General features: G+C 55.6%; 1 protein-coding gene across 1 annotated transcript in view; it reads left to right on the forward strand.

Annotated features, from left to right (window-relative positions):
* The first annotated feature begins 532 nt into the window (after positions 1 to 532).
* Positions 533 to 23986, forward strand: part of SORCS2 (sortilin related VPS10 domain containing receptor 2) — a 524651-nt gene continuing 501197 nt past the window's right edge. Inside the window, exon 1 of the mRNA XM_032135565.1 lies at positions 533 to 1121. Coding sequence (XP_031991456.1) covers positions 642 to 1121 — 480 coding nt within the window. The 5' untranslated portion in view covers positions 533 to 641. The remainder of the gene's footprint in view (positions 1122 to 23986) is intronic.

Raw genomic sequence — 23986 nt, forward strand, 5'->3', positions numbered from 1 at the left:
TCTGCTGAGGACACCTTAGGGGCCTCTGCACTGCCCCCACCACCCCGCTCCGGCAGCCTAGCAAGTCTCCCCAGGGACCTTCATGGGCCTCAGCCCTTCTCCACTGCCACCTCTTCAGAGGCCCCTTGAGGAGAACCCTTTATAATCTGCGCAGGGAGCCCTGGTTCTAGCTCAGAGTTCTTTTGCCTATAAATATGTCCTCTTGGGTTGGTCTGTCTCCCTCAGGCTGTCAGTTCCTGGACGGGGACCTGGCTGTTCCCAGCGGGAGCCCAGAGCCCCAGAACCATGGTTGGACCTGGAGAGAGGGAGGGAGGACTGGAAGAGGTGGGAGAGCCGGGAAGGAGGACGGGAGGAAACACCGAGCTGGGAAGGGGATCCTGGCCTGGAGGTGGGGCCGCGCTCCGGTACCCCGGGCTTCCCACGAGCGTCTGGGTGGCGGGCCGGCCGGCAGGTGGCGGTGCGCGCTCGGCGTCGCGGGTGGCGCCGGGGCCGCCGAGTCCCCTCCTCCCGCCGCTCCCTCCCCTCGCCGGCTCCTTTCTCTGCGATCTCGCTCGCGCTCCCCAGCGCCCTCCTGCTCTCCCGGCTGAGGTCCCCTCGTCCGCGCCGCCCCGCCGCCGGCTCCGCTGCCGCCCCTGGTGACCATGGCGCACCGGGGGCCCTCGCGCGCCCCGAAGGGCCCCGGCCCCACAGCCCGAGCCCCGAGCCCCGGGGCTCCGCCGCCGCCGCGCTCGCCGCGCTCGCGGCCGCTCCTGCTGCTGCTGCTGCTGCTGGGCGTCTGCGGGGCGGCGGGGCGCTCCCCCGAGCCCGGGCGCCTGGGTCCTCACGCCCAACTGACCCGGGTGCCGCGGAGCCCTCCCGCGGGGCGCGCGGAGCCCGGTGGCGGCGAAGCACGGCAGGCGCGCGGCACGGAGCCAGGCGCCCCGGGTCCGAGTCCCGGTCCAGCTCCGGGTCCCGGCGAGGACGGCGCCCCCGCCGCGGGCTACCGGCGCTGGGAGCGGGCGGCGCCTCTGGCCGGAGTGGCTTCGCGGGCGCAGGTCTCGCTCATCAGCACGTCGTTCGTGCTCAAGGGGGACGCGACACACAACCAGGCGATGGTGCACTGGACAGGCGAGAACAGCAGCGTAAGTGACCTCCATGCGCTCGACGCGGCCCCTACCCGGGACACCGCGGGACACCCCGGCGGGACCGCCACGGCCCCCACCCCAGATCCCCACTATGGTCATCAGGGGCGTTCTTGGCGACTTGGGCACTTGGGTCAACTCGGCCGCGCCCCTACTGGCCTCTGGTCACTGGTTACTTGGGGAGAGGTCCTCAGATTCGTACGCTTGTCTCACCGCAGGGGTCATTCCCACAGATTTCGGGATCCTGGGCCACCTCCGATACTCCCCCACTGGCCTCCAGGTCTTGGGTTACGGAGGAGGTCCCCAGAGGCTGCGGGAGCCTGCAGGTCCTTGAGGGTCAGCCCAGCTCGGCGTTACCTCTCTTGCCCCCAGACTCCACCAGCTGAGCGTCGCGTTCTGGGATTCTGGGCTCCGGGATCCTTCCCTCCCTGGTCTACCAGGGACTCCGTGGTGGCGCCTCCGCAGGCTCCGGGACTTCCCCGGTCAGCTCGAATCCTATTCTGGGACTCTGGGATTTCTGGGTTACCCCTCTCCCCGGGGTACTCTAGTGTGACCCGCTGCTGTCTTGAGCTCCTGCTGCCGGTCGCCCCGCCTGGATGCACTGCGACCCGCGTACCCCCTTGGGTTCATCCCCACACTGTGCTGGGGACCTGTGTGGCGCTGGCATGGCAAACTCCCTGCCCTCCCCCACCTTCCCGGCTACTCTGGCTTTGCTCCAGCTGGAAGTTTGCCACCTCTGTTGGGGACCCCCTGTTCCTCCACCCACAGCCTGGGGCTCCCACCTTTCCCAGATCCTGCCTCCTCTGGCCTTTGGTGGTGCATGTAGGAGGCAGAGAGTCCCTTTAGGTTATTCCCCTGGGGGCTGCCTCAGCCTCACTCCCCACTTCCCCTCAACCCCCGCAAAAGGGCCAAGGGCCACTCTGAAGTCACCCTGGGGCAGCCCCTGGTGGGGCTCTAGTTTTGCAGGTTCCAGAGAAGGATTGGGGTAGGGAGGTGGCAGCCATGAATCCCCAGAGGAGGGTACATTTGTATGGGGAGGGGAAATGGAAGCCTCCCCTCATTTCTGTGCCTTGCTGTCTCCTGGGGTCCCCTAGGAGACCTCTTCTCGCTTCCCAAAGGACCAGGGTTCCTGTAAGCACTGGCAGTGGCATGGGTGGGGAGCAGTGGCCTCTGGAGCCAGGAAAGGGCATAATCTGGGTGGTCACTTGTGCCCATCTCCTCTGTCCAGCTTTGCTGGGCTACTCCTAGGCAGCTGTGATTTTGTGCTGGAGGAGGGATGAGGTGGGCAGATGAGTGTGTCAGGGCAGGGGTAGGGGCAGCACTGAATGAATATAGTCGACCTAGACCCAGCTCCCCAACCAGCCAGCATCGATCAGGGTACAGGTGCCAAGTGTCTGGTCTTGGGTCATTCCTGGCATCTCCAGCCTGACTAGCAGCCCTTCGAGGGCTGGGTCAGTGGGCCAGCAGGGGGCAGTCAGGGTGCCGGCTGGGGTGCCTTGCAGAGGTGGCAGGTGCCACCTCCCTAGAAGAGCCCTGGGAGTGTTCTCTCCATCTGCACTTTGGGAGAGGGGTCTGATGCCAGGTACTTGTGAACAAACAGTGTCTGCTGTACCATAAGTTCTAACTCAGGTGGAAAGGTAACCCAGAAACTGAGAGCTCAAAGGACCAAATAAACACAAAAAGCAAATCCCACAGGGCCAGAAAGCTCTAATCCCCTACCCCATCTGCCGAGGTGGTTGACCCTGAAGCTTGCTCCTGCCCCTTTATCATTTAGCTTCCTGGGGAGGGGGGTGGAGGAGCCCCATGGGAAGGGGCAGGCTAACTGTCTTCGGGATAGGCTGACACCCAGCCTGCCCCTGTCCTGACCTCACAGTCTGGGTGCAGGGCAGCTTCCTGGGAGAGAGTTGAGGAGGGAGCTTGGGCCAGCAGGGATGGGGCACTGGGGGTGGGAGGCTATCAGAGGAGCCTGTGTGGCTTTGCTCCTTGAGGGCGGCAGCTGGGTTGGGTGACTCCTCTGTGATTGGGTGGGCTTGCATCCTCACTGCTGGCAGGTGTGTGTGTGTGTGTGTTGGGTGGGGGAGGGTTGTGAGTGGGGGCCAATGTTGGCTTCTCTTTAGTGAGGACAGAAAGTCCAAGGAACCAGAGAGGAGCTTTAAGGGATGGATGTCCTCTGGTCACCATGAGGCGAGGGGCAGGGGTGAGGTGTGGCACACTGGACGTAGCCTGACACTTAGCGAACACTTGGGGAGTAGAAGCCGGGACACCCTCATTGTGAGTAGTGGGTGTGGGTGTCTATGGGGTCAGATGCTGGACCAGGCATTGGGCTTCAACACCTTCCACTCCTGCCTCTCTCACACACCCATTCTCCGGACTGGGCAGTCAGGGAAGACCTGATCATCCTGCACCTCGGGGAGCAGGCGAGGCTGCAGGAGTTTCACCTTGCCTGAGAAAACTCAGAAGAGGTGGAAGGCTGTTAGCTTGAGCTAAGTAAAACTGCTTTAAAAGAAAAAGTCGCTGCCTTAGTGCTTGTTGCGTGCGTAGTGTTGTTTTCCCAGCACACGCCGCGTCTTAGAAATGTACTCTGCTCCCTCTAGTCTCATCTCGCAACCACAGGACTAAAGATTTTAGCCAGGATTTGGCAGTGGGTTTCACGTCTGCTCGAAAGCACCATCTTTGAAAGCTACATCCAGACAGAAACTCACGCGGCTGGTTTGCTGAGCAGTCTTCCTAACGTTTTATTTCCTTTAACTTGCTCGCTGCCCTCTGCAGATGTGGTCAACATGAACAGAGAGCGTGTTTACTTTACCATATGAGGTGTTCTTCCAACTTAAAAGGAGCATTTGATGAGGGGGATGGACTTGAAAACATGGCGTTTGAGAGCATCCCACAAGAAGCAGTCCCAGGATTTAAGCCCCCATTGCTACAGCTCCGTTTAACATTATGTGGGTTTTCCTTCCAACGGCTTGGTTCTGCCTGCTCCCATGGAGACAGAGAAGGGGACTTGCTTGGAAGTTCAAACACCGCCTCCCTGTCTGACGTTTAGCTGTAGAAACAAATTGTTATGTGTGAAATTAATGTTTCATTGAAACCAAGAGGTATTGCGTTTTTATGGATCTAGAGTGGGCTGTGCACACACAGCTCCGGGTTTTGCGTCTCTGGAGCTGCCCTTGGAGGCAGCGGTGCTATATGAAGGTGGATAAATATGACAGAGTGTGGCTCTCAGCCTCTGGGGTTGCGGTTTCATGTTATCCCTATGGGGAATGTGCTGTGCCCCATTCTGTTCTTAATGTTTCTGGGAAATCGTGGGCTTAGTGTGCTTATTTTCAGCACAGCTCACCTGGGCTCCTTCCCACAAGGCACTTGATCCTCAACTTTGAAGCTGAATGTATCATTTGACTTGAACGTGAGCTTCCTGCAGCCTGGTCCAGTTTGTTCACCTCTGTCATTGTTCCCCAAGAAGATCAGCACCTCCCTCCCCTGCCCCCCCCCCCCCTCCCCTCCCCTCCCCTCCCCTCCCCTCCCCCCACCTCCCTCTCCCTCCCCTCCCTCTGCCCATTGTCCGAATCTGCTGTGTGCTGCGCCTACGTGGTTGGTGGCATCCAAGGCAGTTGAATGCAGAGGTGATTCTGAGCAGATTACCCACACTCTGTTCTGCAATCTTGACGAACCTGATATTTGTGTATATTTTATACCTAGAGAGCTAGAGCTACACATCAGAAGAGCTTCTGAAACTTGTTTCTCTGAGTTAAGAGGTCAAGAACTAATGGTCTGTGGCAGCTTCTTCTACTATAGCACCCATGGCCTCTCCCCAAGTTTGCATGAGAATTCCATCATGACATCTGCCAGGTGTCGAGTTCCTGGAGGGCAGGTGAATTCTCTTTCTAGGGCTGCCAGGGCAAAGTGCCACAGACTATGTGGCTGAAGCAACAGAAATGTATTTTCTTGCAGTCTTGGAGGCTGGAAGTCAGAGATCAAGGTATTGTCCAGGTTGGTTCCTTCTGTGGCCTCTCTCCTGGGCCCGCAGATGCCACCTTCTCCCATGTCTCCACGTGGTCTTCCCTCTGTGTGTGTGCTCATCTCCATTTCTTGTGTCCATCTCCATCTCCTGTGTGTGTGTGTGTGTCCTCATCTCCATCTCCTGTGTCCTCATCTCCATTTCTTATAAGGGCACCAGTCATACTGGATCAGGGCTTATTCTAACCACCTCATTTTAACTTAATTACCTCTTTAAAGGCCCTGCTTCCAAATACAGTCACATTTTGAAGTGCTAAGGACTTCAATGTATGGATTTTGGTAGGGTGACACAGTTCAGACCCTGATAGCAGGGAAGGGGTCTCAGCTCCCTTTGCATCTCCTGAGTTTAGTAGTGGATCTCAGAGTAGTCTAGTGGGAGACAGCAGATGGACATGAACAGCTAGGATGTGAGGGGGCGAGTGTCACCCTCCCCTGATAATGCTGATGGGGAAATCAGGGAAGACTGCATGGAAGAGGTGGCATCAAGGCTGGCCTAAAGAATGAGTAGGTGGAGTGTATAGGAGATGGAGAACATTCCAGAAAACAACATTCCAACTTGAGCAGGGTCTGGGGGGTAGGAATTTTGAAGGTATGTATGTGTTATATAAAGTGAGAGTGAATGCATTGTGCATGGAGACAAACCAGAGAAAAGAAGTTTGGAAAAAATAGATGAAAAAGTCAGCTCCCGATGGACCCCAGATGTGAGGCTGAAGAGTCAGTGTGGCAGTGGGGAGTGGTGGACATTGCAATTGAGCTTCAGAGGCAGCCTGCCCGGGTCTCTATCCTGGCCCTGCGGCTCCCTGGCTCTGGGATCCAGGGCAAATGGACTGAATTCTCTGGACGTCAGTGACCATATCTTGAAAATGGGAGAAGTAAAGGCTCATGGGTTTGTGGTGCAGGTGAAGTGAGATCTTCCATGTAAAATGCTCAGATCAGAGCCTGGCCCACAGCAGGAGCTCAGCGAATGATATCAAGAAAGGGCCCTGGAGGCAGTGTGGGGGATGGGGCTGGTGAGGGCTGCAGGGTGACACATCTGGACAGAGGCTCAGGGAGGAGCTGCTGCCAGAGGGAGGCTTGGACCAGGGCTGTGGAGGGGGCTGAGGGAGAGGAGAGTGGGCTGGAGAGAGGTGCGTGGCTGGACGCACAGGACGTGGCTGCCCAGGCTCTGCAGGCCTCTCTGTCCTGAGTGGTGCTGGGCTTCTAGGCTCCAGGCCAGCCTCCAGAGTGCAGAGACCATGTGAGTTCTTAAATGAACGGGTTCAAATCCATGACAAAGCTGACTTGTAGCCTTGTGTCCGATGCTTGTGGTTTTGTGATGTCAACTCTAGTCCACCTTAGAGGACAGCTTGGTGGCTCCAAGCTCGGGGTTTTGCATTTAAGTCTGCTGAACTTGCCGTGCGTTACCCTGGAATTCTAGGCCCCCACCGTGTGGGCCTCCCAGCATTTGGGGTGGGGGCTGGATTGGAGCCCGAGGTGTGGCCCCCAGTGGCTGAGCTGTGGCTGGTCAGCCTGTGAGTGCTGGGCCTCCGTCCAGAGGAAGTGCATCTCTGTCACGACAGCTCATCACCAAGGGTGTCCTCCGGCCACCTGGAGAGAGACAGAAGTAGGCAGAGGTCAAGGGATGTGGTGACCAGGACTGAGTGCATGTCATACTTGCTGTCAGGAGCTGGCTGCTGGCGGGGCAAACCTGTCCGGGACCCTGGGCCTGGCGTCTGGATGAAGAACCATGAGGGAGCCAGGGACTCTGTGTGGAGAGAGGCGGCAGCATATGGGGACATGCAGAGGGCAGGCTGAGTCTAGGGAAATCTCGGCGTGCAAATCACAGGCTCGCAAGGTGACCCAGGGCTTCTGCCCTCGCCCCAGTCACTCGACATTCAGAGCATGGGTTGAGAGCTCCCAGCAGGAAGGGGAGGGTGTTGTGCCCAGAACCCTCCACGTGGCCTCACGTTTGCCTCCAAATCAGCTGCTTTTAGGGCAAAGGTGAGAAGCAGCCAGCAGGCCTTGTTTCCTGGGTGCTTACCCACGGGGTCTGCTGGGTGCACTTTGCGGAAGTCCCCGTCCTTCTGGTTCTCCTGTGAGCCAGGAGGATGGGAAGCTGTGCTGTCTCTCGACTTGGGCCCTAGTTTGGTCATCGTGTTTCGGGTGTCAGCCCTGGGGTGCAGAGGAAGGGCCTGGAGCCAGTGGGATGGGCTCCTTCTCTTGAAGTGCTTGTGGTCCAAAGTGGAGTGGGGACAGAGAGCCCCAGGGATGCAATTCAGGAGTGAGGTGGGGCCGGCGTGGAGGCACAGATGCAGGGAGGGCAAGGTGGGGCAGAGGAAGCTCAGTTCACCTGGGGAGGGGTTACATGGGCCACAGGTGGAGGAGGAGGAGGATGAGGATGACTGACAAGCCTGGGGAGGTGTGGCTGAGGGGAGCAGCAGAGATCTCTGGGGTGTAGAGGGCAGGTGGGCCTGGTGGAGGGGCTGCCCGTGGCCATTGCCTGTGCTATGAAGCAGGGGCTGTCCGAGCAGGGCTCCCGCCCATGGTGTTTCCTGCCTGGGGTCTGAGGGAGGCGCTTGCTGTGGTCTGGCCTGCATAGACCCGCGTCCCTGGCCTGGGTGGGGTGGGCCACTCTGGGATGGGGAGCTGCATAGACCCGTGTCCCTGGCCTGGGTGGGGTGGGCCACTCTGGGATGGGGAGCTGCATAGACCTGCGTCCCTGGCCTGGGTGGGGTGGGCCTGCTCTGGGATGGGGAGCTGCGTAGACCCGCATCCCTGGCCTGGGTGGGGTGGGCCACTCTGGGATGGGGAACTGCCTTGGTTTGTGTTCTCATCCAAATTCAACAGATGAGACCTTGACTGTGGATCCCCCATGTTCTGTCCTCTCTTGTGTACTCCCTCAAGTGCTGGTCTGTTCCTGTCGCTTCTGAGGACCCCTGAGAAGCTCCCAAACCAACTCTCCCACTCCCTGAAATCACCTGACCTAAGGTGCCCTGCCTTGCTGGGTCCTTGCCTGAGGGGCTGACGCTCCCAGGGAATGGGAGCAGGAGGGGTCATGGGATAGAAACGGGCTTTGGGCTGGAAGTCCACCCCTCTGGTGCATGGTGGGGAAGCGCAGAGCTGGGGGAGGCTGGATTGTCTTCAGCTGCCCCACCTGCAGGGCAGCAGTGTGGATGGGCTCTCGTGCTGCCCTGGAGGCCCCGATGCCCCCTCGCTGGAAGTGCTCAAAAGGAGGCTCCATGTCCATGCTCCAGACCACTGCAGGGACTTTCAGTTTGGGGTGGGAAGCGGGATCACCAGGGGCCGACTGAGGGGTCCAGAGTTGTGGTTGTGAGCCCAGATCCCAGCCGGACCCAGGGGTGCACTCCATGCTGCTCCACATGGCCTCTGGCTCTGACCCCTGGGTCCCTCCCCTGCGCTCCAACACACTAGTGCTACCTTCCCTCTCCTCCCTGGGGAACCCTGAGTTCTCTCCCTGCAGCGTTCAGCTGGGCGCTCACTCCTCCCTTCCCATTATGCTGGCCACCCATGTAGCTACTCTTCCCCAGGCCTCAGTTTCCCCATCTGTAAGATGAGCATCAGGACCAGACCATCTCCAAGGTCACTACCAACCCGGACAGTGTTTATGCTTAGTACACATTTGCCAATTTGTTTGTGTTTTATTTATATGAATGGAGACCGGGAATGAAGTAGAAGAGACTTTGGAATGCCCAGCCCAAGAACCTCACTGCAGCCTCTTTCAAGTAGTAAGGAAGGAGGCAGATTTCCATGAGAGTTGAGCTTCAGGCACAGCTGGTCTCACCCATGCCTGCTGTTCACGCTTGGATGAGGACTGAACCTCTCTGAGCCTTTTTCCTCATTTATCAAACAAGGATAATGGTTCCTGTGTGTCAGGCCAGTGCTGGGGCCACACGCTCCATGGATGGGGGCCTGGCCAGCAGACCCACCAATGTCCTCCTTCGTCTTGTTTCCTAAGAGTGTTGACCTCACTTGCATCTTCACTGTCTTCTTGAAACTAGCTCAAGGCCCGGCTCGTGGTGGCTGTTGGCCTCAGCTCTTTACCGAGCTTCTCTGTGTGCCTAGCGCTGTTAGCTGCTGAGGATGCAGTGAGGGGCCAAGTTTGACTTGGCTCCTGTGCGAGTGAAATGTTTGGTCTGGACAGGAATTCATCCCAGCGTGTTCTAGGTGCCGTGTGAATCTGCCCTGGGGAAGTCCGGGAAGATTTCCTGGAGGAGGTGAAGATGGAGCTGCTCTGCAGGATGAGTGGAGTCCCGGGCTGAGGAGGAGGTTGGAATGGTGAGAACATTAAGGCTGAAGGAGAGGCCTGGGGGCTGGAGCAGCCTGGAGCGCTCTGGGCAGAGGAGAGACTCGTCTGTTGATCAAGAAGCCTGGCTCGAAGGCATAGAGACAGCCCTGTTAATAAAGTTGCTGAGCACATTTCACAAATCCACTTTTACTTTAATAAAGGGCGATTTAATTTGTAGTTGCGTGAAGGTTCCCGAGAGTATTCTAAAGAGGTCATAAATTAGCCTCATTCCTCGGCACGCCCCTCAGACGAGAAGGCAGCCCAGAGCTTGCGTGGGCCTCTCGGCGTAGCCGTTACTTTATTTTATGGTGATTTTTCAGAGTCAGGCTAAGACTTGTGCAGATGATTCGAGGGAGAGCAGGCTGGAGTGACGGGCAGATCAGCTGGGATGCTGCAGAGAACCCCTGTGCCTTTTCCGGTGCAGGCAGAAATGGAGCGGAAGCTTGTACGTTGCCTCCTCTTTGGGGGCTGCTTTGTCTTTCTTTTCTCAGACTCCAAAGGATGAGTTATTTATAGGTTCTTACGAATGGCCCACTTTGTCCTCGCCCCTCCTTAGTCCCTAGTTTGGGTGGGTGCTCTGTGGATTGCAGGGATGCCGATGACCTGAGAAGCCCGGCTGTGTGGCAGCTGCTGTTCCTGACCAACGCCCTCCCCTTTTGGAAGTCCAGGGAGCAGAGATCCCTGGCTCTGGCCACCGGGAGGGCAAGGTCTCCATCTGTAGCGTTGGAAAGGTGAAGGCCTGTGTTCTGCATTGGTTCACATCCTGCTTTTTCTTGGAAAGCCCCGTCCTGGATGTGAGCTTGGATTCTGGGTGTAGAAGAAGTGCAGACATGGGTCTGTCAGTCTAAGTGGGTGGTGGGGGTGGGAATACCCTGTACCACTCGCCCCGCTCCCAGCAGGTTCCCACAAGCGCAGACCTGACCTGCTCTGCAAGGTTGTAAAACACAGACTTAGGCAACTTGCTCACTGCTGATTGATATACAGCCCGCTGAGGGCAGCAGCGGCGTCTTTTCCATTCAGCCTCACGACTCGGGACGGCTTCCCAGTCGGCCTATGGTGCTCGTCACCTCTATTCCAATTAGCTCCATTTGTCACTAAAAAATGGAATAGGGATAGTTGAGTGAGTGAGGACTCTCCTTGGAAGACTGGAAAAAAGTGTAAAACTCCAGTGTCCTTTTGAGGTGGAAAAGCTTATTCTTATTTTGCATTTCTGTAGCAGTCAGTTACTGTATTTGCACAGAAAATTACAATCATTTAATTAGTTTCCTCTCACACCAGCTCGAAGATCTTAAAATAACAGCACTCTCCTTCCTTAGTAATTTTCTTGCAAAAGCAGATAATTTCCTGCAATGTTGAGCTCGCCTTGACTCACACCGAGCACATTTCTTGCAAGTCACCATTTCCTGACGCTCAGATAAATGAAGTTCAAATTAGAGAAAGAAAAGAGCCAGGCAGAGTGCGGCCGCTTCCATTCAGATCAATTTTAATTCAGAAAGAATTCTTTGAGGCTTCTTCGCCGTGCATATTTCTGAAGCATCAGACGTAGAGACAGCATCTCCCAGGCCTCAGCTGGGGAGATCTGGCAGTTAGGATCACCTCCCAGCTTCTGCTTCTGATGTAATTTTACCTTATAATAACAATCCCTCACTATTTACATGGAACTGCTGATTAGTAATAAAAAAGTTAATAATCACAGCCCCCATCTAGGTGCCGGATGCTGCGTCAGGCACGTCACGCCCATTTGTCTCATTTGCTCCTAGAGAGAGACCTACATAGTAGATACCATGATTATATGCATTTTGCAGCAATGGAAAATAAGGTTCAGTGTGGCGGGAGTACTTGCCGCCAATCACACAGCTAGCGAGGATCCGAGATGTGGTTTGAATTCCTTTGCTCTTGAGCCCGAGTTCTTTTCAAAATTCTTTTTTCTAGCTGGGCGTGGTGGCTCACGCCTGTAATCCCAACCCTTTGGGAGGCCGAGGCAGGTGGATTACCTGAGGTCAGGAGTTTGAGACCAGCCTGGCCAACATAGTGAAATTTGTAAAAATACAAAATTAGCCGGGCGTGATGGCACATGCCTGTAATCCCAGCTATTTGGGAGGCTGAGGCAGGAGAATCGCTTGAACCAGGGAGATGGAGATTGCAGTGAGCCGAGATCGTGCTACTGCACTCCAGCCTGGGCGACAGAGCAAGACTGCCTCAAAAAAAAAATTCTTTTTTCTTTATTACTATTTTTTAAATTGTGGTAAAATATATGTAACATAAATTCACTGTTTTAATGCTTTTCAGTGTATGGTTCTGGAGGCATTCAGTGCATTCACATTGTTGTGCAGCTGTGACCACCATTCTTCTCCAGAACGTTCGCGTCTTCCCAAATGGAAACTCTGCCCCTCTTAAACACTAACCCCCATCACCCTCCTCTACCCCCTGCCACTCACAGTCTACTTTCTGTCTGTATGAATTTGATGCTCTAACGACCTCATATGGGTGGAACCGTACACATTTGTCATTTTGTGTCTGGTTTATTTCACTCAGCATCATGTCCTGAAGGTTCGCTCAGGCTGTAGAAGGTGCCAGAATTTCCTTCCTTTTTTATGGCTGAGTAATATTCCACTGTATGGACAGAACACATTTCCTTTCTTCATGCATCTGTGGATGGGCGTTTGGGTTGTTTCCACCTTTTGGGTAGTGTGAATTAGGCTGCTGTGAACATGGGTGTGCAGATATTTTTTCGAGTCTCTGCTTTCAGTCCTTTTGGGTAAATGCCCAGAAGTGGGATTGCTGGATCTTATGGTAATCCTACGTCAATTTCTTTTCTTCTTGAGACTGCGTCTTGCTCTGTTGCCTAGGCTGGAGTGCAGTGATGCCGTCACAGCTCACTGCAGCCTCAACCTCCTCCGATTGAGGGATTCTCTCACCTCAGCCTCCCAAATAGCTGGGACTACAGGTGCACGCCACCACAACTGGCTAATTTTTGTATTTTTTAGTAGAGATGGGGGTTTTGCTATATTGCCCAGGCTGGTCTCGAACTCCTAAGCTCAAGCAATCCACCCGCCTAAGCCTCCAAAAGTGTTGGGATTATAGGTGTGAGCCACCGTGCCTGGCTTATGTTAAGTTTTTGATCGAGCCTGAGGTTTTATCTGCATCAGCCACTCTTGTGGCTGCCTTGTGTTGTACCCACTTGCCGGTCAGTAGCACAATTGCAACCCCCACGGAAATCCACAGGAGGAGAAACACGCGTGGCGTTAGGACAATCCCACGCCTAGAAGGGACACAGTGGCAAGGCTGCGTCGTGGGAGTCACCTTTCTCTGTTCTGTTCTCATAACCTCTGAATTCTCCCACTCGTGACCCAAGGAGGGGGTATCTCTCTGAGCCCAGGAAATCCAGATCTGTCAACCTTGGGAAGTCAGAAATAGGCTGGTCTGGTGCCAGGCCAAGGGTGGAAAAGGAGACCATTCCTGGAGGCATTGCTCGGCGCGGCCGCGCTTGCTAAGGGTAACCGTTTGCCTTCCAAGTTCAAGCCCATTTCTCTTCCTCCTCTGCTTTTAGGCACTTTTCCCAATTGACTACCTCATTGACCAGTTAAGTAATTCAATTTTCACTCTGTAAAAATAAAGCACTCAATAAAAACCCTATGTTTTTCTCAATTTATTCCCATCAATACCACTTCACCCCAGCCAAGTTTATTTTCTGATTTTTCATTTGACCATCAAATAGGCCTTCTGGGCATCCACTTTGAGTCCTGCAGCAGCTATGAAGTCAGGTGGCTGCTGTGTACCTGGCTGTGGGTTAGGATCCTTGGGTGGACCAAGGCCACATACCCAGGGGTTTTCTGGCTTTGAGGACCCTCAACTGGCATGGGGGCTCTCAGCTCTCTCTGTGCCCTTGACTCCTGCCCAGCCCAATCCTGGAGAAGCTCATGAAAGTTTCTCAGAATGAGGATTTTATAATTAGCATAAAACAAAGTATAGATCCAGATGAAACCAATTTCATGGCAATGAAGTTATCAAAATACTAAAACTAATTTCTTCAGTAACACTTCTGTAAGAACTTACAGCAGGTGTGATGATTTCCATAGTTTTGAAGTTGTGCTGAGTGTAAGCCATACTTTGAGATCGATAACAACGATAATCTGGCCTTGGAGATAGCTGTGATTTCTGTTGGTGACACTCAGGTACTGATGATACATTTGTGACTTGTTGCCTACTTCATAATGGAAGGAAATGCCAAATTTCAGCTGGGGCTGGTTGAAAATAAAGAGGCCATTGTTTCTCCATCCAAGTTCATGGGTCCCTAAAGAAAGAGCACGCAGAGAGAATCAGGAGCATGAAGGAATAACGCCCTGAGGCTGGACGCGGTGGCTCACGCCCGGAATCCCAGCACTTTGGGAGGCAGAGGCAAGTGGATCACCTGAGGTCTGGAAGTTCAAGATCAGTCTGGGCAACATGGTGAAACCCCGTCTCTACTAAAAATACAAAGAAATTAGCTGGGCGTGGTGGCACACGCCTGTAATCCTAGCTGTCCAGGAGGCTGAGACAGGAGAATCGCTTGAACCTGGGAGGTGGAGGTTGCAGTGAGCTGAGATCACGCCACTGCACTCCAGCCTGGGTGACAGAATGAGACTCCGTCTCAAAAAAAAAAAAACAAAAACAAAAACAAAAAAACAAAAACGCCATGAGAGGTAGGACTCGGCTGGAGGGATGAGATGGGGACAGGTGGACCCCACGGGAATGATGCATCCCTCTGCAGTCCTGTCCCCTCTGCCCTGCCCCAGTGTCCCCGTCTTCCCCAGGCCTCCTCTCTGGTCTCCTCCAGCCCACTAAGGGTATGGACTCTAGGGGCTCAGGGGCTTTGGTCTGTTTCATTCCCAGTTGCTCCCCAAGCACCTGGCGCTTAGTAGATGCTCAGTAAACATCCAAGGACTTCTGAAAGGAGGAGCTAGGAGGAGGTCATGGATCCTGAAGCTCAGGGGCCTAGCTTTCCTGCTGGGGAATCTGGGGAGAGTCAAGTCCCTCTGTCCTCGCAAAGCTGGTAAAGTGAGGAGCTGGGTTCCCTGGCCCACTGCCGGCTCCACGAGTAACTTGGGAAGCTCTTTAACGCACTAATTAATCTCCACCCCGTGGGGTGGGGATTATGGCACATATCTGCAGAGAAGAGAGCTGGCTGCCAGAGAGACAGACAGATTTGTTTCTTGCCTGAGAGGAGTCCTGGGCAGAGGGGAAGCAGTCTAGCAGCCGCTGACTCATGGTCGTGGCTGTGCAGCCAGGCCCTGGTGACGCCCACGCCTCCATGGCGGGGCCACTGGGTCAGCCAGGAGCCAGGTACTCCATGGTGAGAAAACACTCATTCTCAAATTGAATTAAGGCATTTAAATAGCATCCTTGATGATCCCAGCCTCATCTCACCCAGTAAAACGAGACAAAACAAGAAACCCACGAGATGGGTTTGCTCAGCTTTCAACAAAGACAAATGACTTTGGGGTAGATTGAACCATGGGAGGGCTTTCCCAGGGGAGAGCAGGATTGGAGAAACCTGGGCTTTCTGATGGAAATGACTTTGCAGCATCACCCACTGCTCACTCGCTCATCCATCCACGTACGCGCCAGCCCTGCGCTGAGCCTTCTCTCTGGGCCAGCTTCAGAGGAATCACCAGTTTCTGAGTTCTTGGGGGGCCTTCTATGGAGGGAGCCCCGAAAATGGCCTTTGTCCACGTGTGGGGCCTCGCTTTTCATTCTGTGTCCGTGAATGTGTTTTCTTCCAATTCACATCAACACGTCCCTTTGAGGAAGGCTGGAAAGGTACAGTGCTGAGCTGTGTCTGGGAAGTCTTGCTGCCGGCCCCACCGAGCCCCTCCCACCCACACAGCCTGGGCTGGGAGCCGAGGTGAGTCACTGGGCTGCTCTCTGCGTTCACCCAGCGCCTGGCCAGGGCCCAGCTGCTGGGCTGGTCTGTGGCGGCCACCGTGGCCAGAGGGTTCAGGCTCCTGGAGGCGGGCAGGTTCAGTGGGCTGCCCCAAGCTCTGAGCTGGGGCCGGCTCCCCAGTCCCCCAGGCCTGGGTTCCCTCATCTGCGCTGGGGCTGGCAGGACCCCTCCTTATGGAGGTAAAGGTGCAGGGAGTGGGGAGGATGTCTAGCCATGCAGGAACGAGCTTCTTCAGTCCCAGGAAGACTGCACCGTCGTCCCCTAATCAGAATGTGCCTTCTTTCTCTAGGGGGATTTTATGTGTTTCCAATTTCTTCCCATTTCCTGAATAGTTTGCTAAAGTGGAACAAAGCCCAGCGTATTTCATGAACATTCAGCTCCTCCAGTTTACTTTTAAAGAAAGTATTTCTCGTTGACATCTGGTTTTTCACAAGTTTCCTGATATGAATTATTGCCTGGAATTCTCACCTCTAAGATCAAGTCAGAATTTCTTTCCATCTTGCCTGTGGCCGAGTAGAGGGCCGGGCTGTGACGGGGAAATCCAAAACCCGGGAACTTCTTGGACTTGTCTGGGGCGGGAAGGGAGATTTCAGCGGCTTCTCCCAGGATCCCACCTCCCCCAGCGTCCCTTGGCCCCGGGTGGGAGCCAACTTGGCCCATGAAGGCAAAGAAGATGGGCTGGGGCCCACCTTCCTGTCTCAGGAAGGCAAAGAAGACCACCGAGGTGGCCCCCAGCTCCCTCCCTAGCCTGGCCTTCTCACCCCCCAGGACATGCAGAAGGGGGTTGGTGCTGGCCACCTTGGCTTCTGAGCTGGGGCAGGTGGGGGTTGGAGACCGTCCACGGGGCATGTTGGGACCGGACGCACCTTGCCCCCAGCCCTCCAGCCCCCACAAGGTTTCTGCTTCCTATGGCATTTCCAAACTGCCTCTGGTGGGCACTGTGTGCTGAAGACTTCGGGGATTATTGGCAGGCAGGGGATTGGCAGGGAGGGGAGGGAGGTAGGGCTGGTCTTCTGCCCTCTGCCCTTTCTTTCTCTGCAGACACATTTTCTAAGGCCCCCTGTGTGCCAGACTGTGTGCTAGGCACGCTGGACAGACTAGTGAATGATACCCCAGCGGCCGCAGGCAAGGGAGGACGATGGCTGTTTCAAGGGTGAGAGGCTGCAGCTCCATCCTCTGTCTGCCCCAGTCCTGGTCCCAGCGGGACGCCAGGGCTTGGCTTGGCCCTGGTTGTGTCTCCCTCAGCCCTCCCTTGCATAGAGTGCCCCAAGGATGCACTGCCTTGTCTCCTGCTCACAAGGCACCCCCTCTCTCTAGTCCTATGGGGAACCCTGCAGAGAGCTGCCTCTGCCCTGGGCCCTGGTCCGAGTCTTCTGAGCACAGAGAGGGACTCTGAGAGGCTGTGCGACCTGTTTGCGAGGCCAGCCTGGTCTGTGTGCCGCCAACCTGGCTCACCTAGCCCTGGTGGGGGGTGGGCAGTGCGTGGAGGGCCCCACCTTTCCAGTAGACAGCCTGGCCTGCCCCGGGGGGCCCCTGCCTGCGTCCCTCACCCCTGACCACACCTCTGCCCTCCATGGAGGCAGCCCCTCTGCTCTGCCGCCTCCTGGCTTCATGTGGCCCCGCAAGCTGTGCACCTTGTGGAACTTCATCTTCCTCTTCCCTAGGAGGGAAAGGACACTGACCTGGCCTTGCTGTGGATGGGAGCACGTCACATGTGGAGGTCTTGGCCTGGTGCTGGACAGCCAGCATCTGCTCAGATGCCCCCCTCCTCGGCTGGCTCTGTCACCCTGTCCTTTAGGGCGCGAGAGCACGCCCCCGCCCCTGTCTCTGAGGACTGGCTGCTGTGCCCCTCACCTGGGGCCTTGCTTGCCTTCATAGCTCTGTATCCCGGGGCTCTGACTCCATCCCAGCTTCTGGATGCCTTGGCCCATTCTGGGGTCTTCAGATACTTGTGGCCCCTGGGGTGGGAGGACTTGGGAGGCTGTGTAGAGAGTCAGTCCAGGCACCTCTCTCTTTAGGAAGTTCACAGCATCCCTTGCTGGAAACGGCCCCTGCCAGGATCCCAGCGTGAAGCTGGCTTCTGTGGCCGGCTCCATGGTGCTGAAGCCTATCCGCCTTGTAGACTGTTTTGGGGGGTGGGCTCGGCCCCTTCTCGACTGCATGTTTGGAGCAGTCAGGGACAGAGTTCCTGAAGTGCAGGTGCTGATCTCTGAATTTTGAGATCACTTCCAATCTGTGTTGTTGTTGTTTTTTTTTTTTGTCTTCTCACTCACCTCCCTGCTGTGGGGTCTGGTTTTCGGCATGATCAGAGAAGGGACGAAGACCAGGCAGAACCTACTGACCAACCATGAGTTTTTGTTGACATCATGGATTGTTGACATCTACAGGGGTTTGGACCAAATTTGTGTTTACCCCAGAGAACATTTTGGGAGGTGTTCTTGGAGCGACTCATGTATTTAGCAGTGAGCTATGGCTCTGGGCCAGATCCTCTGCCGGGGGAAGGGGTGACGTCCGTGGCTGGGACCAAGCGTGGTCCATGTTCTGGTGAGGTTACAGCCCTCTGAGACGGGAGCAGATGGTGACCTGGGGGCCCCAGGGCAGGAGCCCATGGAGAGGGAGGCTATGAAGGATGCATGTGTGATGGGGGCCCCTGACTGGGGTGGCATCAGGGAGGTGGCATTCCCCAGAGAAGGATGTCATCAGCCTTGTGTAGGGCCAGGTGGGTGGGGACGTTTGTGGATAATGTGAAGGCTGGGCCCCTGGTCATCTTCGGCGCCCACCCACTCACTTCCTCTGTGTGCTGAGGGCTGGGCTTTCTACCCTTGACCCTTATTATCACCATTATTTAAAATACAGGCGGGGCTTCTCTGTGGCTCAGGCTGGAGTGCAATGCTGAGATCTTGGCTCACTGCAGCCTCCAACCCCTGGGCTCATGCCTTCCTCCTGCCTTGGCCTTCCAAGTAACTAGGACTATAGGCACGCACTACCATGCCTGACTAATTTTAATTTTTTTGTAGAGATGAGATCTCGCTGTGTTGCCCAGGCTGGTGTTGAACTCCTGGGCTCAAGGGATCCATCCACCTTGGCCTCCCAAAGTGCTGGGATTATAGGTGTGAGCCACCATACCCAGATCAAACACGCTTGACCTTGATGCAGTGCCCAAGATGGTTGGCTGCAGGTGGCCGGTCGGTGACCATCCCAACTCTGCGGCTAACGGCTGCCTGCCCTGGGCCCATCGCCTATGTTCTCAGAGTCAAGTCGTCCCCTGTAAAATGCAGGTGTATTATGGTGCCCACCTGCTGAGACTGTTGTGGCTGTGATACAATGAGGGCAAAAGTGCGGGGCACCGAGCTTGCACCAAGCAGTGTTCACTTCTCTTATTCCAGGAAGGAGGCCCAGTCATCCATCACCTACCAACCCCCAGCATTCATTCTTGAGCCCCCAAACAAGAGGAGCTTTTGGGAAAGGCAGGTGGGGGGTAGTCAGCCAGCTGCCAATACCTCGGTGACCCCACAGGGTTCTTCTGGGAGTGGAGCCGTGACCTGGCCTGGCTGGAGTGGGCCGAGGCTCCACTGCTCCTCGGAATGCCTGAGGGTTTGTAAGCAAGGCTGAGTCATGGCCACAAAATCACTTGTGCAAGAAATTTTTGCATTTCTGCATTTTTTTCTTAAGTCAATAAATTCTGACTTTGAGTTCTCATTCTACTGCAGGAAGCAAAAATTTCACTTAAACCTTCCTGCCTGGAGAAATTTGGAAAAGCTTCTCAGAGGTGGCGGGAGGAGCAGGAGAGCGGGAGGGAGGGAGGGAGAGAGGGAGGCATCGCCAGGACGCAGACCAGAGCTATGGCAGAGTTCAGGTATGGCAAGAAGAGCCAGGAGGGAGCGTCCACGACGGGGGGCAGGCCGTGGCGCTGGGACGGTCACTCCCTAACATTTTTCAGGATGCCATTGATTGATTATTTATTTATTTATTTTGAGATGGAGTCTCACTCTGTCGCCCAGGCTGGAGTGCAGTGGCGCGATCTCCGCCTCCTGGGTTCAAGCAATTCTCCTGCCTCAGCCTCCTGGTAGCTGGGATTACATGCGCCTACCACCACACCTAGCTAATTTTTGTATTTTTGGTAGAGGTGCAGTTTCACCATATTGGCCAGGCTGGTCTCGAACTCCTGATCTCCAGTGAGCCCCCCGCTTCAGCCTCCCAAAATGCTGGGATTACAGGTGTGAGCCACCATGTCTGGCCTAGGATGCCTTTTAAAGACAGATCATCCATGTGAAGTTCCATCAAGGACATACAGACCATTAGGGAAGAAGCAGGTGTGATAAGGTGGGGGCCCCTGTGAGAGGAGGGGTTGGGGGCTCCCATGAGAGGAGAGGCGGGGGGCCTTGGGAGAGGAGGGGCGGGGGCCCCTGGGAGAGGAGGGGTGGGAGCGGGCCTCACTCTGTCGGCTAATCCCTCATCCCTTTTACTGTCTCCCTACCTGGAGGAAAATGCCATAGAAGTGTTTTTTGTAGTAGTGGAAGGAGATTGTGAATGTTATCGGGTGTCTGTTTCTGCATAATTCTATCAGGAATGTTCCCAGTCATCTGTGTGGTTAAATCCCCTTTGGTGACCTGAATTTCCATGGCTGCCTTGCCCCAGGTCCCTGTTGATCCAGAGGATGGGGAGAGGAATTCTTCTGAAAAGAAAAGATGGGAGCGGAGTGCAGGAGGGCTGCAGGGAAAGTCTTCCCTTGGCTCTGCCTTTGGAAGTTGCCTCCTCTCACCTGGCCCTCTGGGGTTCTCTCTTCCCAGACCCTGCCGGAATTGTAGGCCACACTGCACAGGTCAGCATGTGGTTGTGCAATGGCTGGTTGGGAAGATCTTCCCAGTTGGTTTAAAGTTACTGGAGGGCGGGGAACACGTTCCTGTTTCCTGTCTCTGCCTTTGTATCTCCTGCAATGCTGTGTACAAAAGGATGTGTTAAGCAGGACTTTGGTGACAGGTCACAGAAACCCCACTCCAACTAGCTGAAGTGAAAAATGGGAATTCCTAAGCTCACAGAACCAGAATGTCCAGGGGGCTGGCTTCAGGCATGGCTGGCTCCAGGGGTTCTAACGTAGGCACGAGGCTCGGTTCCTTGTCTGTCTCCATCTTTGGGTTCTGTTTTCACTGCATGTTGGCTTCCTTCTCAGGCAGCCCTCCCAGGTCCTGGTCCGTGGGAAACAGGCTAAAGAGAGTTGCTGTTTGTCCCTGCTCCTAGAGGAAGCCAGAGCTGAGGCCCCCTGGCCTGCTTGGGTCACATGCCCACCCAAACCCCTCCTGTTGGCCAGGGAGCTGAAACGCTTCGATTGCCTGGCTAGGCCCACACATCCAACTCTGGAGCCAGGCAGACGGAGCCTGGGGGAGGAGTTTGGTCTCCAGATGAAGATCAAGAGCTGTTACTGGAAGAAGAGAGTGCAGATTCTGGGCAGGAGCCCACGGAGGGCAGGGTGAGGAGTTGGAGGAGGGCTTAGCAGCAGTCTTGAACCTCTCCTGGCCTTGTCATTGGGGGGTCATCTGCCCAGCTGGGGGGAACAACACGTGGCCATTGGACAATGCCCTCCGCACCTTGTGCTGCCTGGGTCTTCAGAGGTGTCAGCTCTGGACGGTGTGACTTCTACTGGAAATGGTGGCAGAGCTACTGCCATTCATGTGGCAGGGCCACGCCCATCCCCTCCTTCTGCTTTTATGGTTTGCTGTCCATAAATCCCCAATCCTCGGATCTGCTTAAGCCACATCCACAATGATATGGCTCACGAGTAAACGCAACCCGTGGCACGAGGTCCCACCGCCATCTCGCCTGTGGGCTGTGGCACCTCCTTCATGGGTGCTTGTGCCATTTTTAGTCACTGTGCCCTGTGGAGCCGCTACAGTGACAGGTTATGGGATGAAGGGCACTGGGAGGTGACATACCACACTAGCAGAGGCAAGCCGTCTTGGGACAGTTGGGACCTTTGTGTCCAGGGCATGGAGGGCACCCTGGGGAGGGCTGGAGGTGGCCCTATCACATGGTGTTGTAGACTGAAGGCAGTCAGGGAAATGGTGCAGACACCAAATGGTGCAGACCACCGATGGTGGTTGTCGTAGCCCTGGAGGCGGAGGTGCTCTGTGGCCACACTCATTCAGTGTTGATCTGAGTCTTCCAGTGCCCTCAAGCTTGCTGCCCCAATCTCGACCCAAATAAGTCAAGAACCGCTGTGTTAAGTCAGGGACTGCTGGCATTGCAAGGACTTCAGGAGCCTGGCTAGGGTCTCATTTTACAGATGAGAAAGCTGAGGCCAGTCACCGAGAAGAGCGAGTGGGTTGGGCAGAGTTCTACCCCTGGGAATGGCAGAGCTGGGTCTAGAGCCAGGTCTCAGTATTCTCAGGCCAGTCCTCTTTCCAGATGGAGACCTAGAGAGCCTGGCCTCCCAAGGGCCCACCCCTGGAAAGGCACTTGGATGCCACAAGCCAGCCCTGGCTGTAGTGGACTCAGCCACGTGTCTCCAGGAGCTGGGCTGGGCTGGTAGCGGGCTTCCTGGGGCTTTATTCCACGTCCCTGCCCCAGAGCTGTGAGGTTCCCTGCAGTGAGTGAGCCACGGGTACGGGTTGGGTCAGCTGGGAGTGTTTGTTTTTGTGCTTTTGCCTCCAGCCTCCAGGTCTGGGGTGTCTGTTTACAGGAATTGTGGGAGAGAAGGTGAGTCACAGTTGGGGCTCCTCTTTTCTTCCAAAAACGAAGGCAGCCTTTGCGCAGCTCTCCCCACTGGGGGGACAGCTGGTGGGTGGGGAGGCTGCTGTGGCTTGAAACCCTCCTAAACTCAATGCTGAAATTTAATTGCCAGTGTAACCGTATTGGGAGGTGGGACCTTTAAGAAGTGATTAGGTCATGAGCACTCTGCCCTGGGGAATGGATTAATGCTGTTATTTCAGGAGTGGGTTCGTTCTCATGGGAGTGGGATCCTGATGAGGGGATGAATTTCAGCTCCCCTTTTCCTCTTTCTCGCCCTAGCCTTTCTGCCTCCCACCATAGGAGGATCCTCACCAGATGCCAGCGCCGTGCTCTTGGACTTCCCAGCCTCCAGAACCTAACAAACTTCTGTTCTTTATAAATTACTCAGTCTGTGGTATTCTGTTATAGAAAGAGGTCTAAGGCAGAGGCTGAGCAGATTCACTCGGCCCAGTGCCAGAATTCCACAATGCACTCACTGTGTGCAGGAAGGTTGCTACGGAGTAGTCCCGGGATAGACTCACAGGATCTCAGTTCCCAGGGTGCTCAGAGGTCACTGTGTTCCAGCTGGGATACCTCCAGTGATGGGAGGCTCACCCCTTGTAGAGACAGCACATTCCAGCACATCTGGTTTCTGCAGAGAGCCAGTGAGGTCAGCACGTAGCTGAGGCTGTGGAAAGAAGGTGATGAGGCTGCCAGCGGGGCTGCTTTTCTAGTGGACACGAAGGACGGCTGTCTTTGCTGTTGGGTTTCCAGGCTGTAGGTCTGTTCTGCTCATGAATTTGAGGGACAGTAGGGTTGTGGGGGTGGTGCCAAGTGGCACCAACTTTGCTTTATTCCAGGGTAATCTTTAGAAAGCATCAGTGAGGGGAGATGGGCTTGCCTTGTACGTGGGAACGGTGAGCTCCACCGCCCAGCCTAGCTGGGGTCTTCAATGGTAGACGGAGGGGTCCATGGCCACGGGCCATTCACTCAAGGCCACATCTCCCTGTTTTAATCCTGTGGCTGCTGTAACAAACTGCACAAACTCAGTGGCTTGAAGCAACACAGCTTCATTGTCTTATGGTTTTGGAGGCCAGAAGTCCAAACTCAGTGGTGTGGGCTAATGTCAAGGTGTCGGTGGGACTGGCTCCTTCAGGAGGCTCTGGGGAGATTCCGTGTCCTTGCCTTTTTCAACATCTAGAGGTGCCCACATGCCTTGCCTCATGCTCCTTCCTTGTATCCCTCCAATCTCTGCCTTCACGTCTCCTTCTCTGGCTCTGACCCTCCTGCCTCCCTCTTATAGGGACCCTCGTAATGACTTTAGGGCCACCAGACAATACAGGCTCCTCTCCCTTCCCTAGAGCCTTAATCACACCTGCAACCTTTCTACAAGGGAACCCGCGCACAGGTTCTGGGATTTGGACGGGGATGTCTTCTTGGGGGCTGAGATCAGCCTGCCCCGGCCTCCAGCAGCAAAGCCAAAGAGATGAGATGGTGGTTTCCATGGTTCCTCTCCCAGGGATGCAGAAGCGGAATGACTCTTCCAATCCCCCGTCCACACTGTGTGGCGGTTCCCGTGGCTCTTCCAATCCCCCGTCCACACTGTGTGGCGGTTCCCGTGGCTCTTCCGATCCCTCGTCCACACTGCGTGGTGGTTCCCATGGCTCTTCCGATCCCCCGTCCACACTGCGTGGCGGTTCCCGTGGCTCTTCCGATCCCCCGTCCGCACTGTGTGGCAGTTCCCATGGCTCTTTCGATCCCCTGTCCGCACTGTGTGGCGGTTCCCGTGGTACTTCCAAGCCTTCGTCCACACTGCGTGGCAGTTCCTGTGGCTCTTCTGATCCCCCATCCACACTTCGTGGCGGTTCCTGTGGCTCTTCCGAGCCTCCGTCTACACTGTGTGGCGGTTCCCGTGGCTCTTCTGATCCTCCGCCCGCA

This window comes from Hylobates moloch, unplaced genomic scaffold, assembly GCF_009828535.3.
Source record: "Hylobates moloch isolate HMO894 unplaced genomic scaffold, HMol_V3 SCAFFOLD_17, whole genome shotgun sequence".
In the NCBI taxonomy this organism is placed as follows: domain Eukaryota; kingdom Metazoa; phylum Chordata; class Mammalia; order Primates; family Hylobatidae; genus Hylobates; species Hylobates moloch.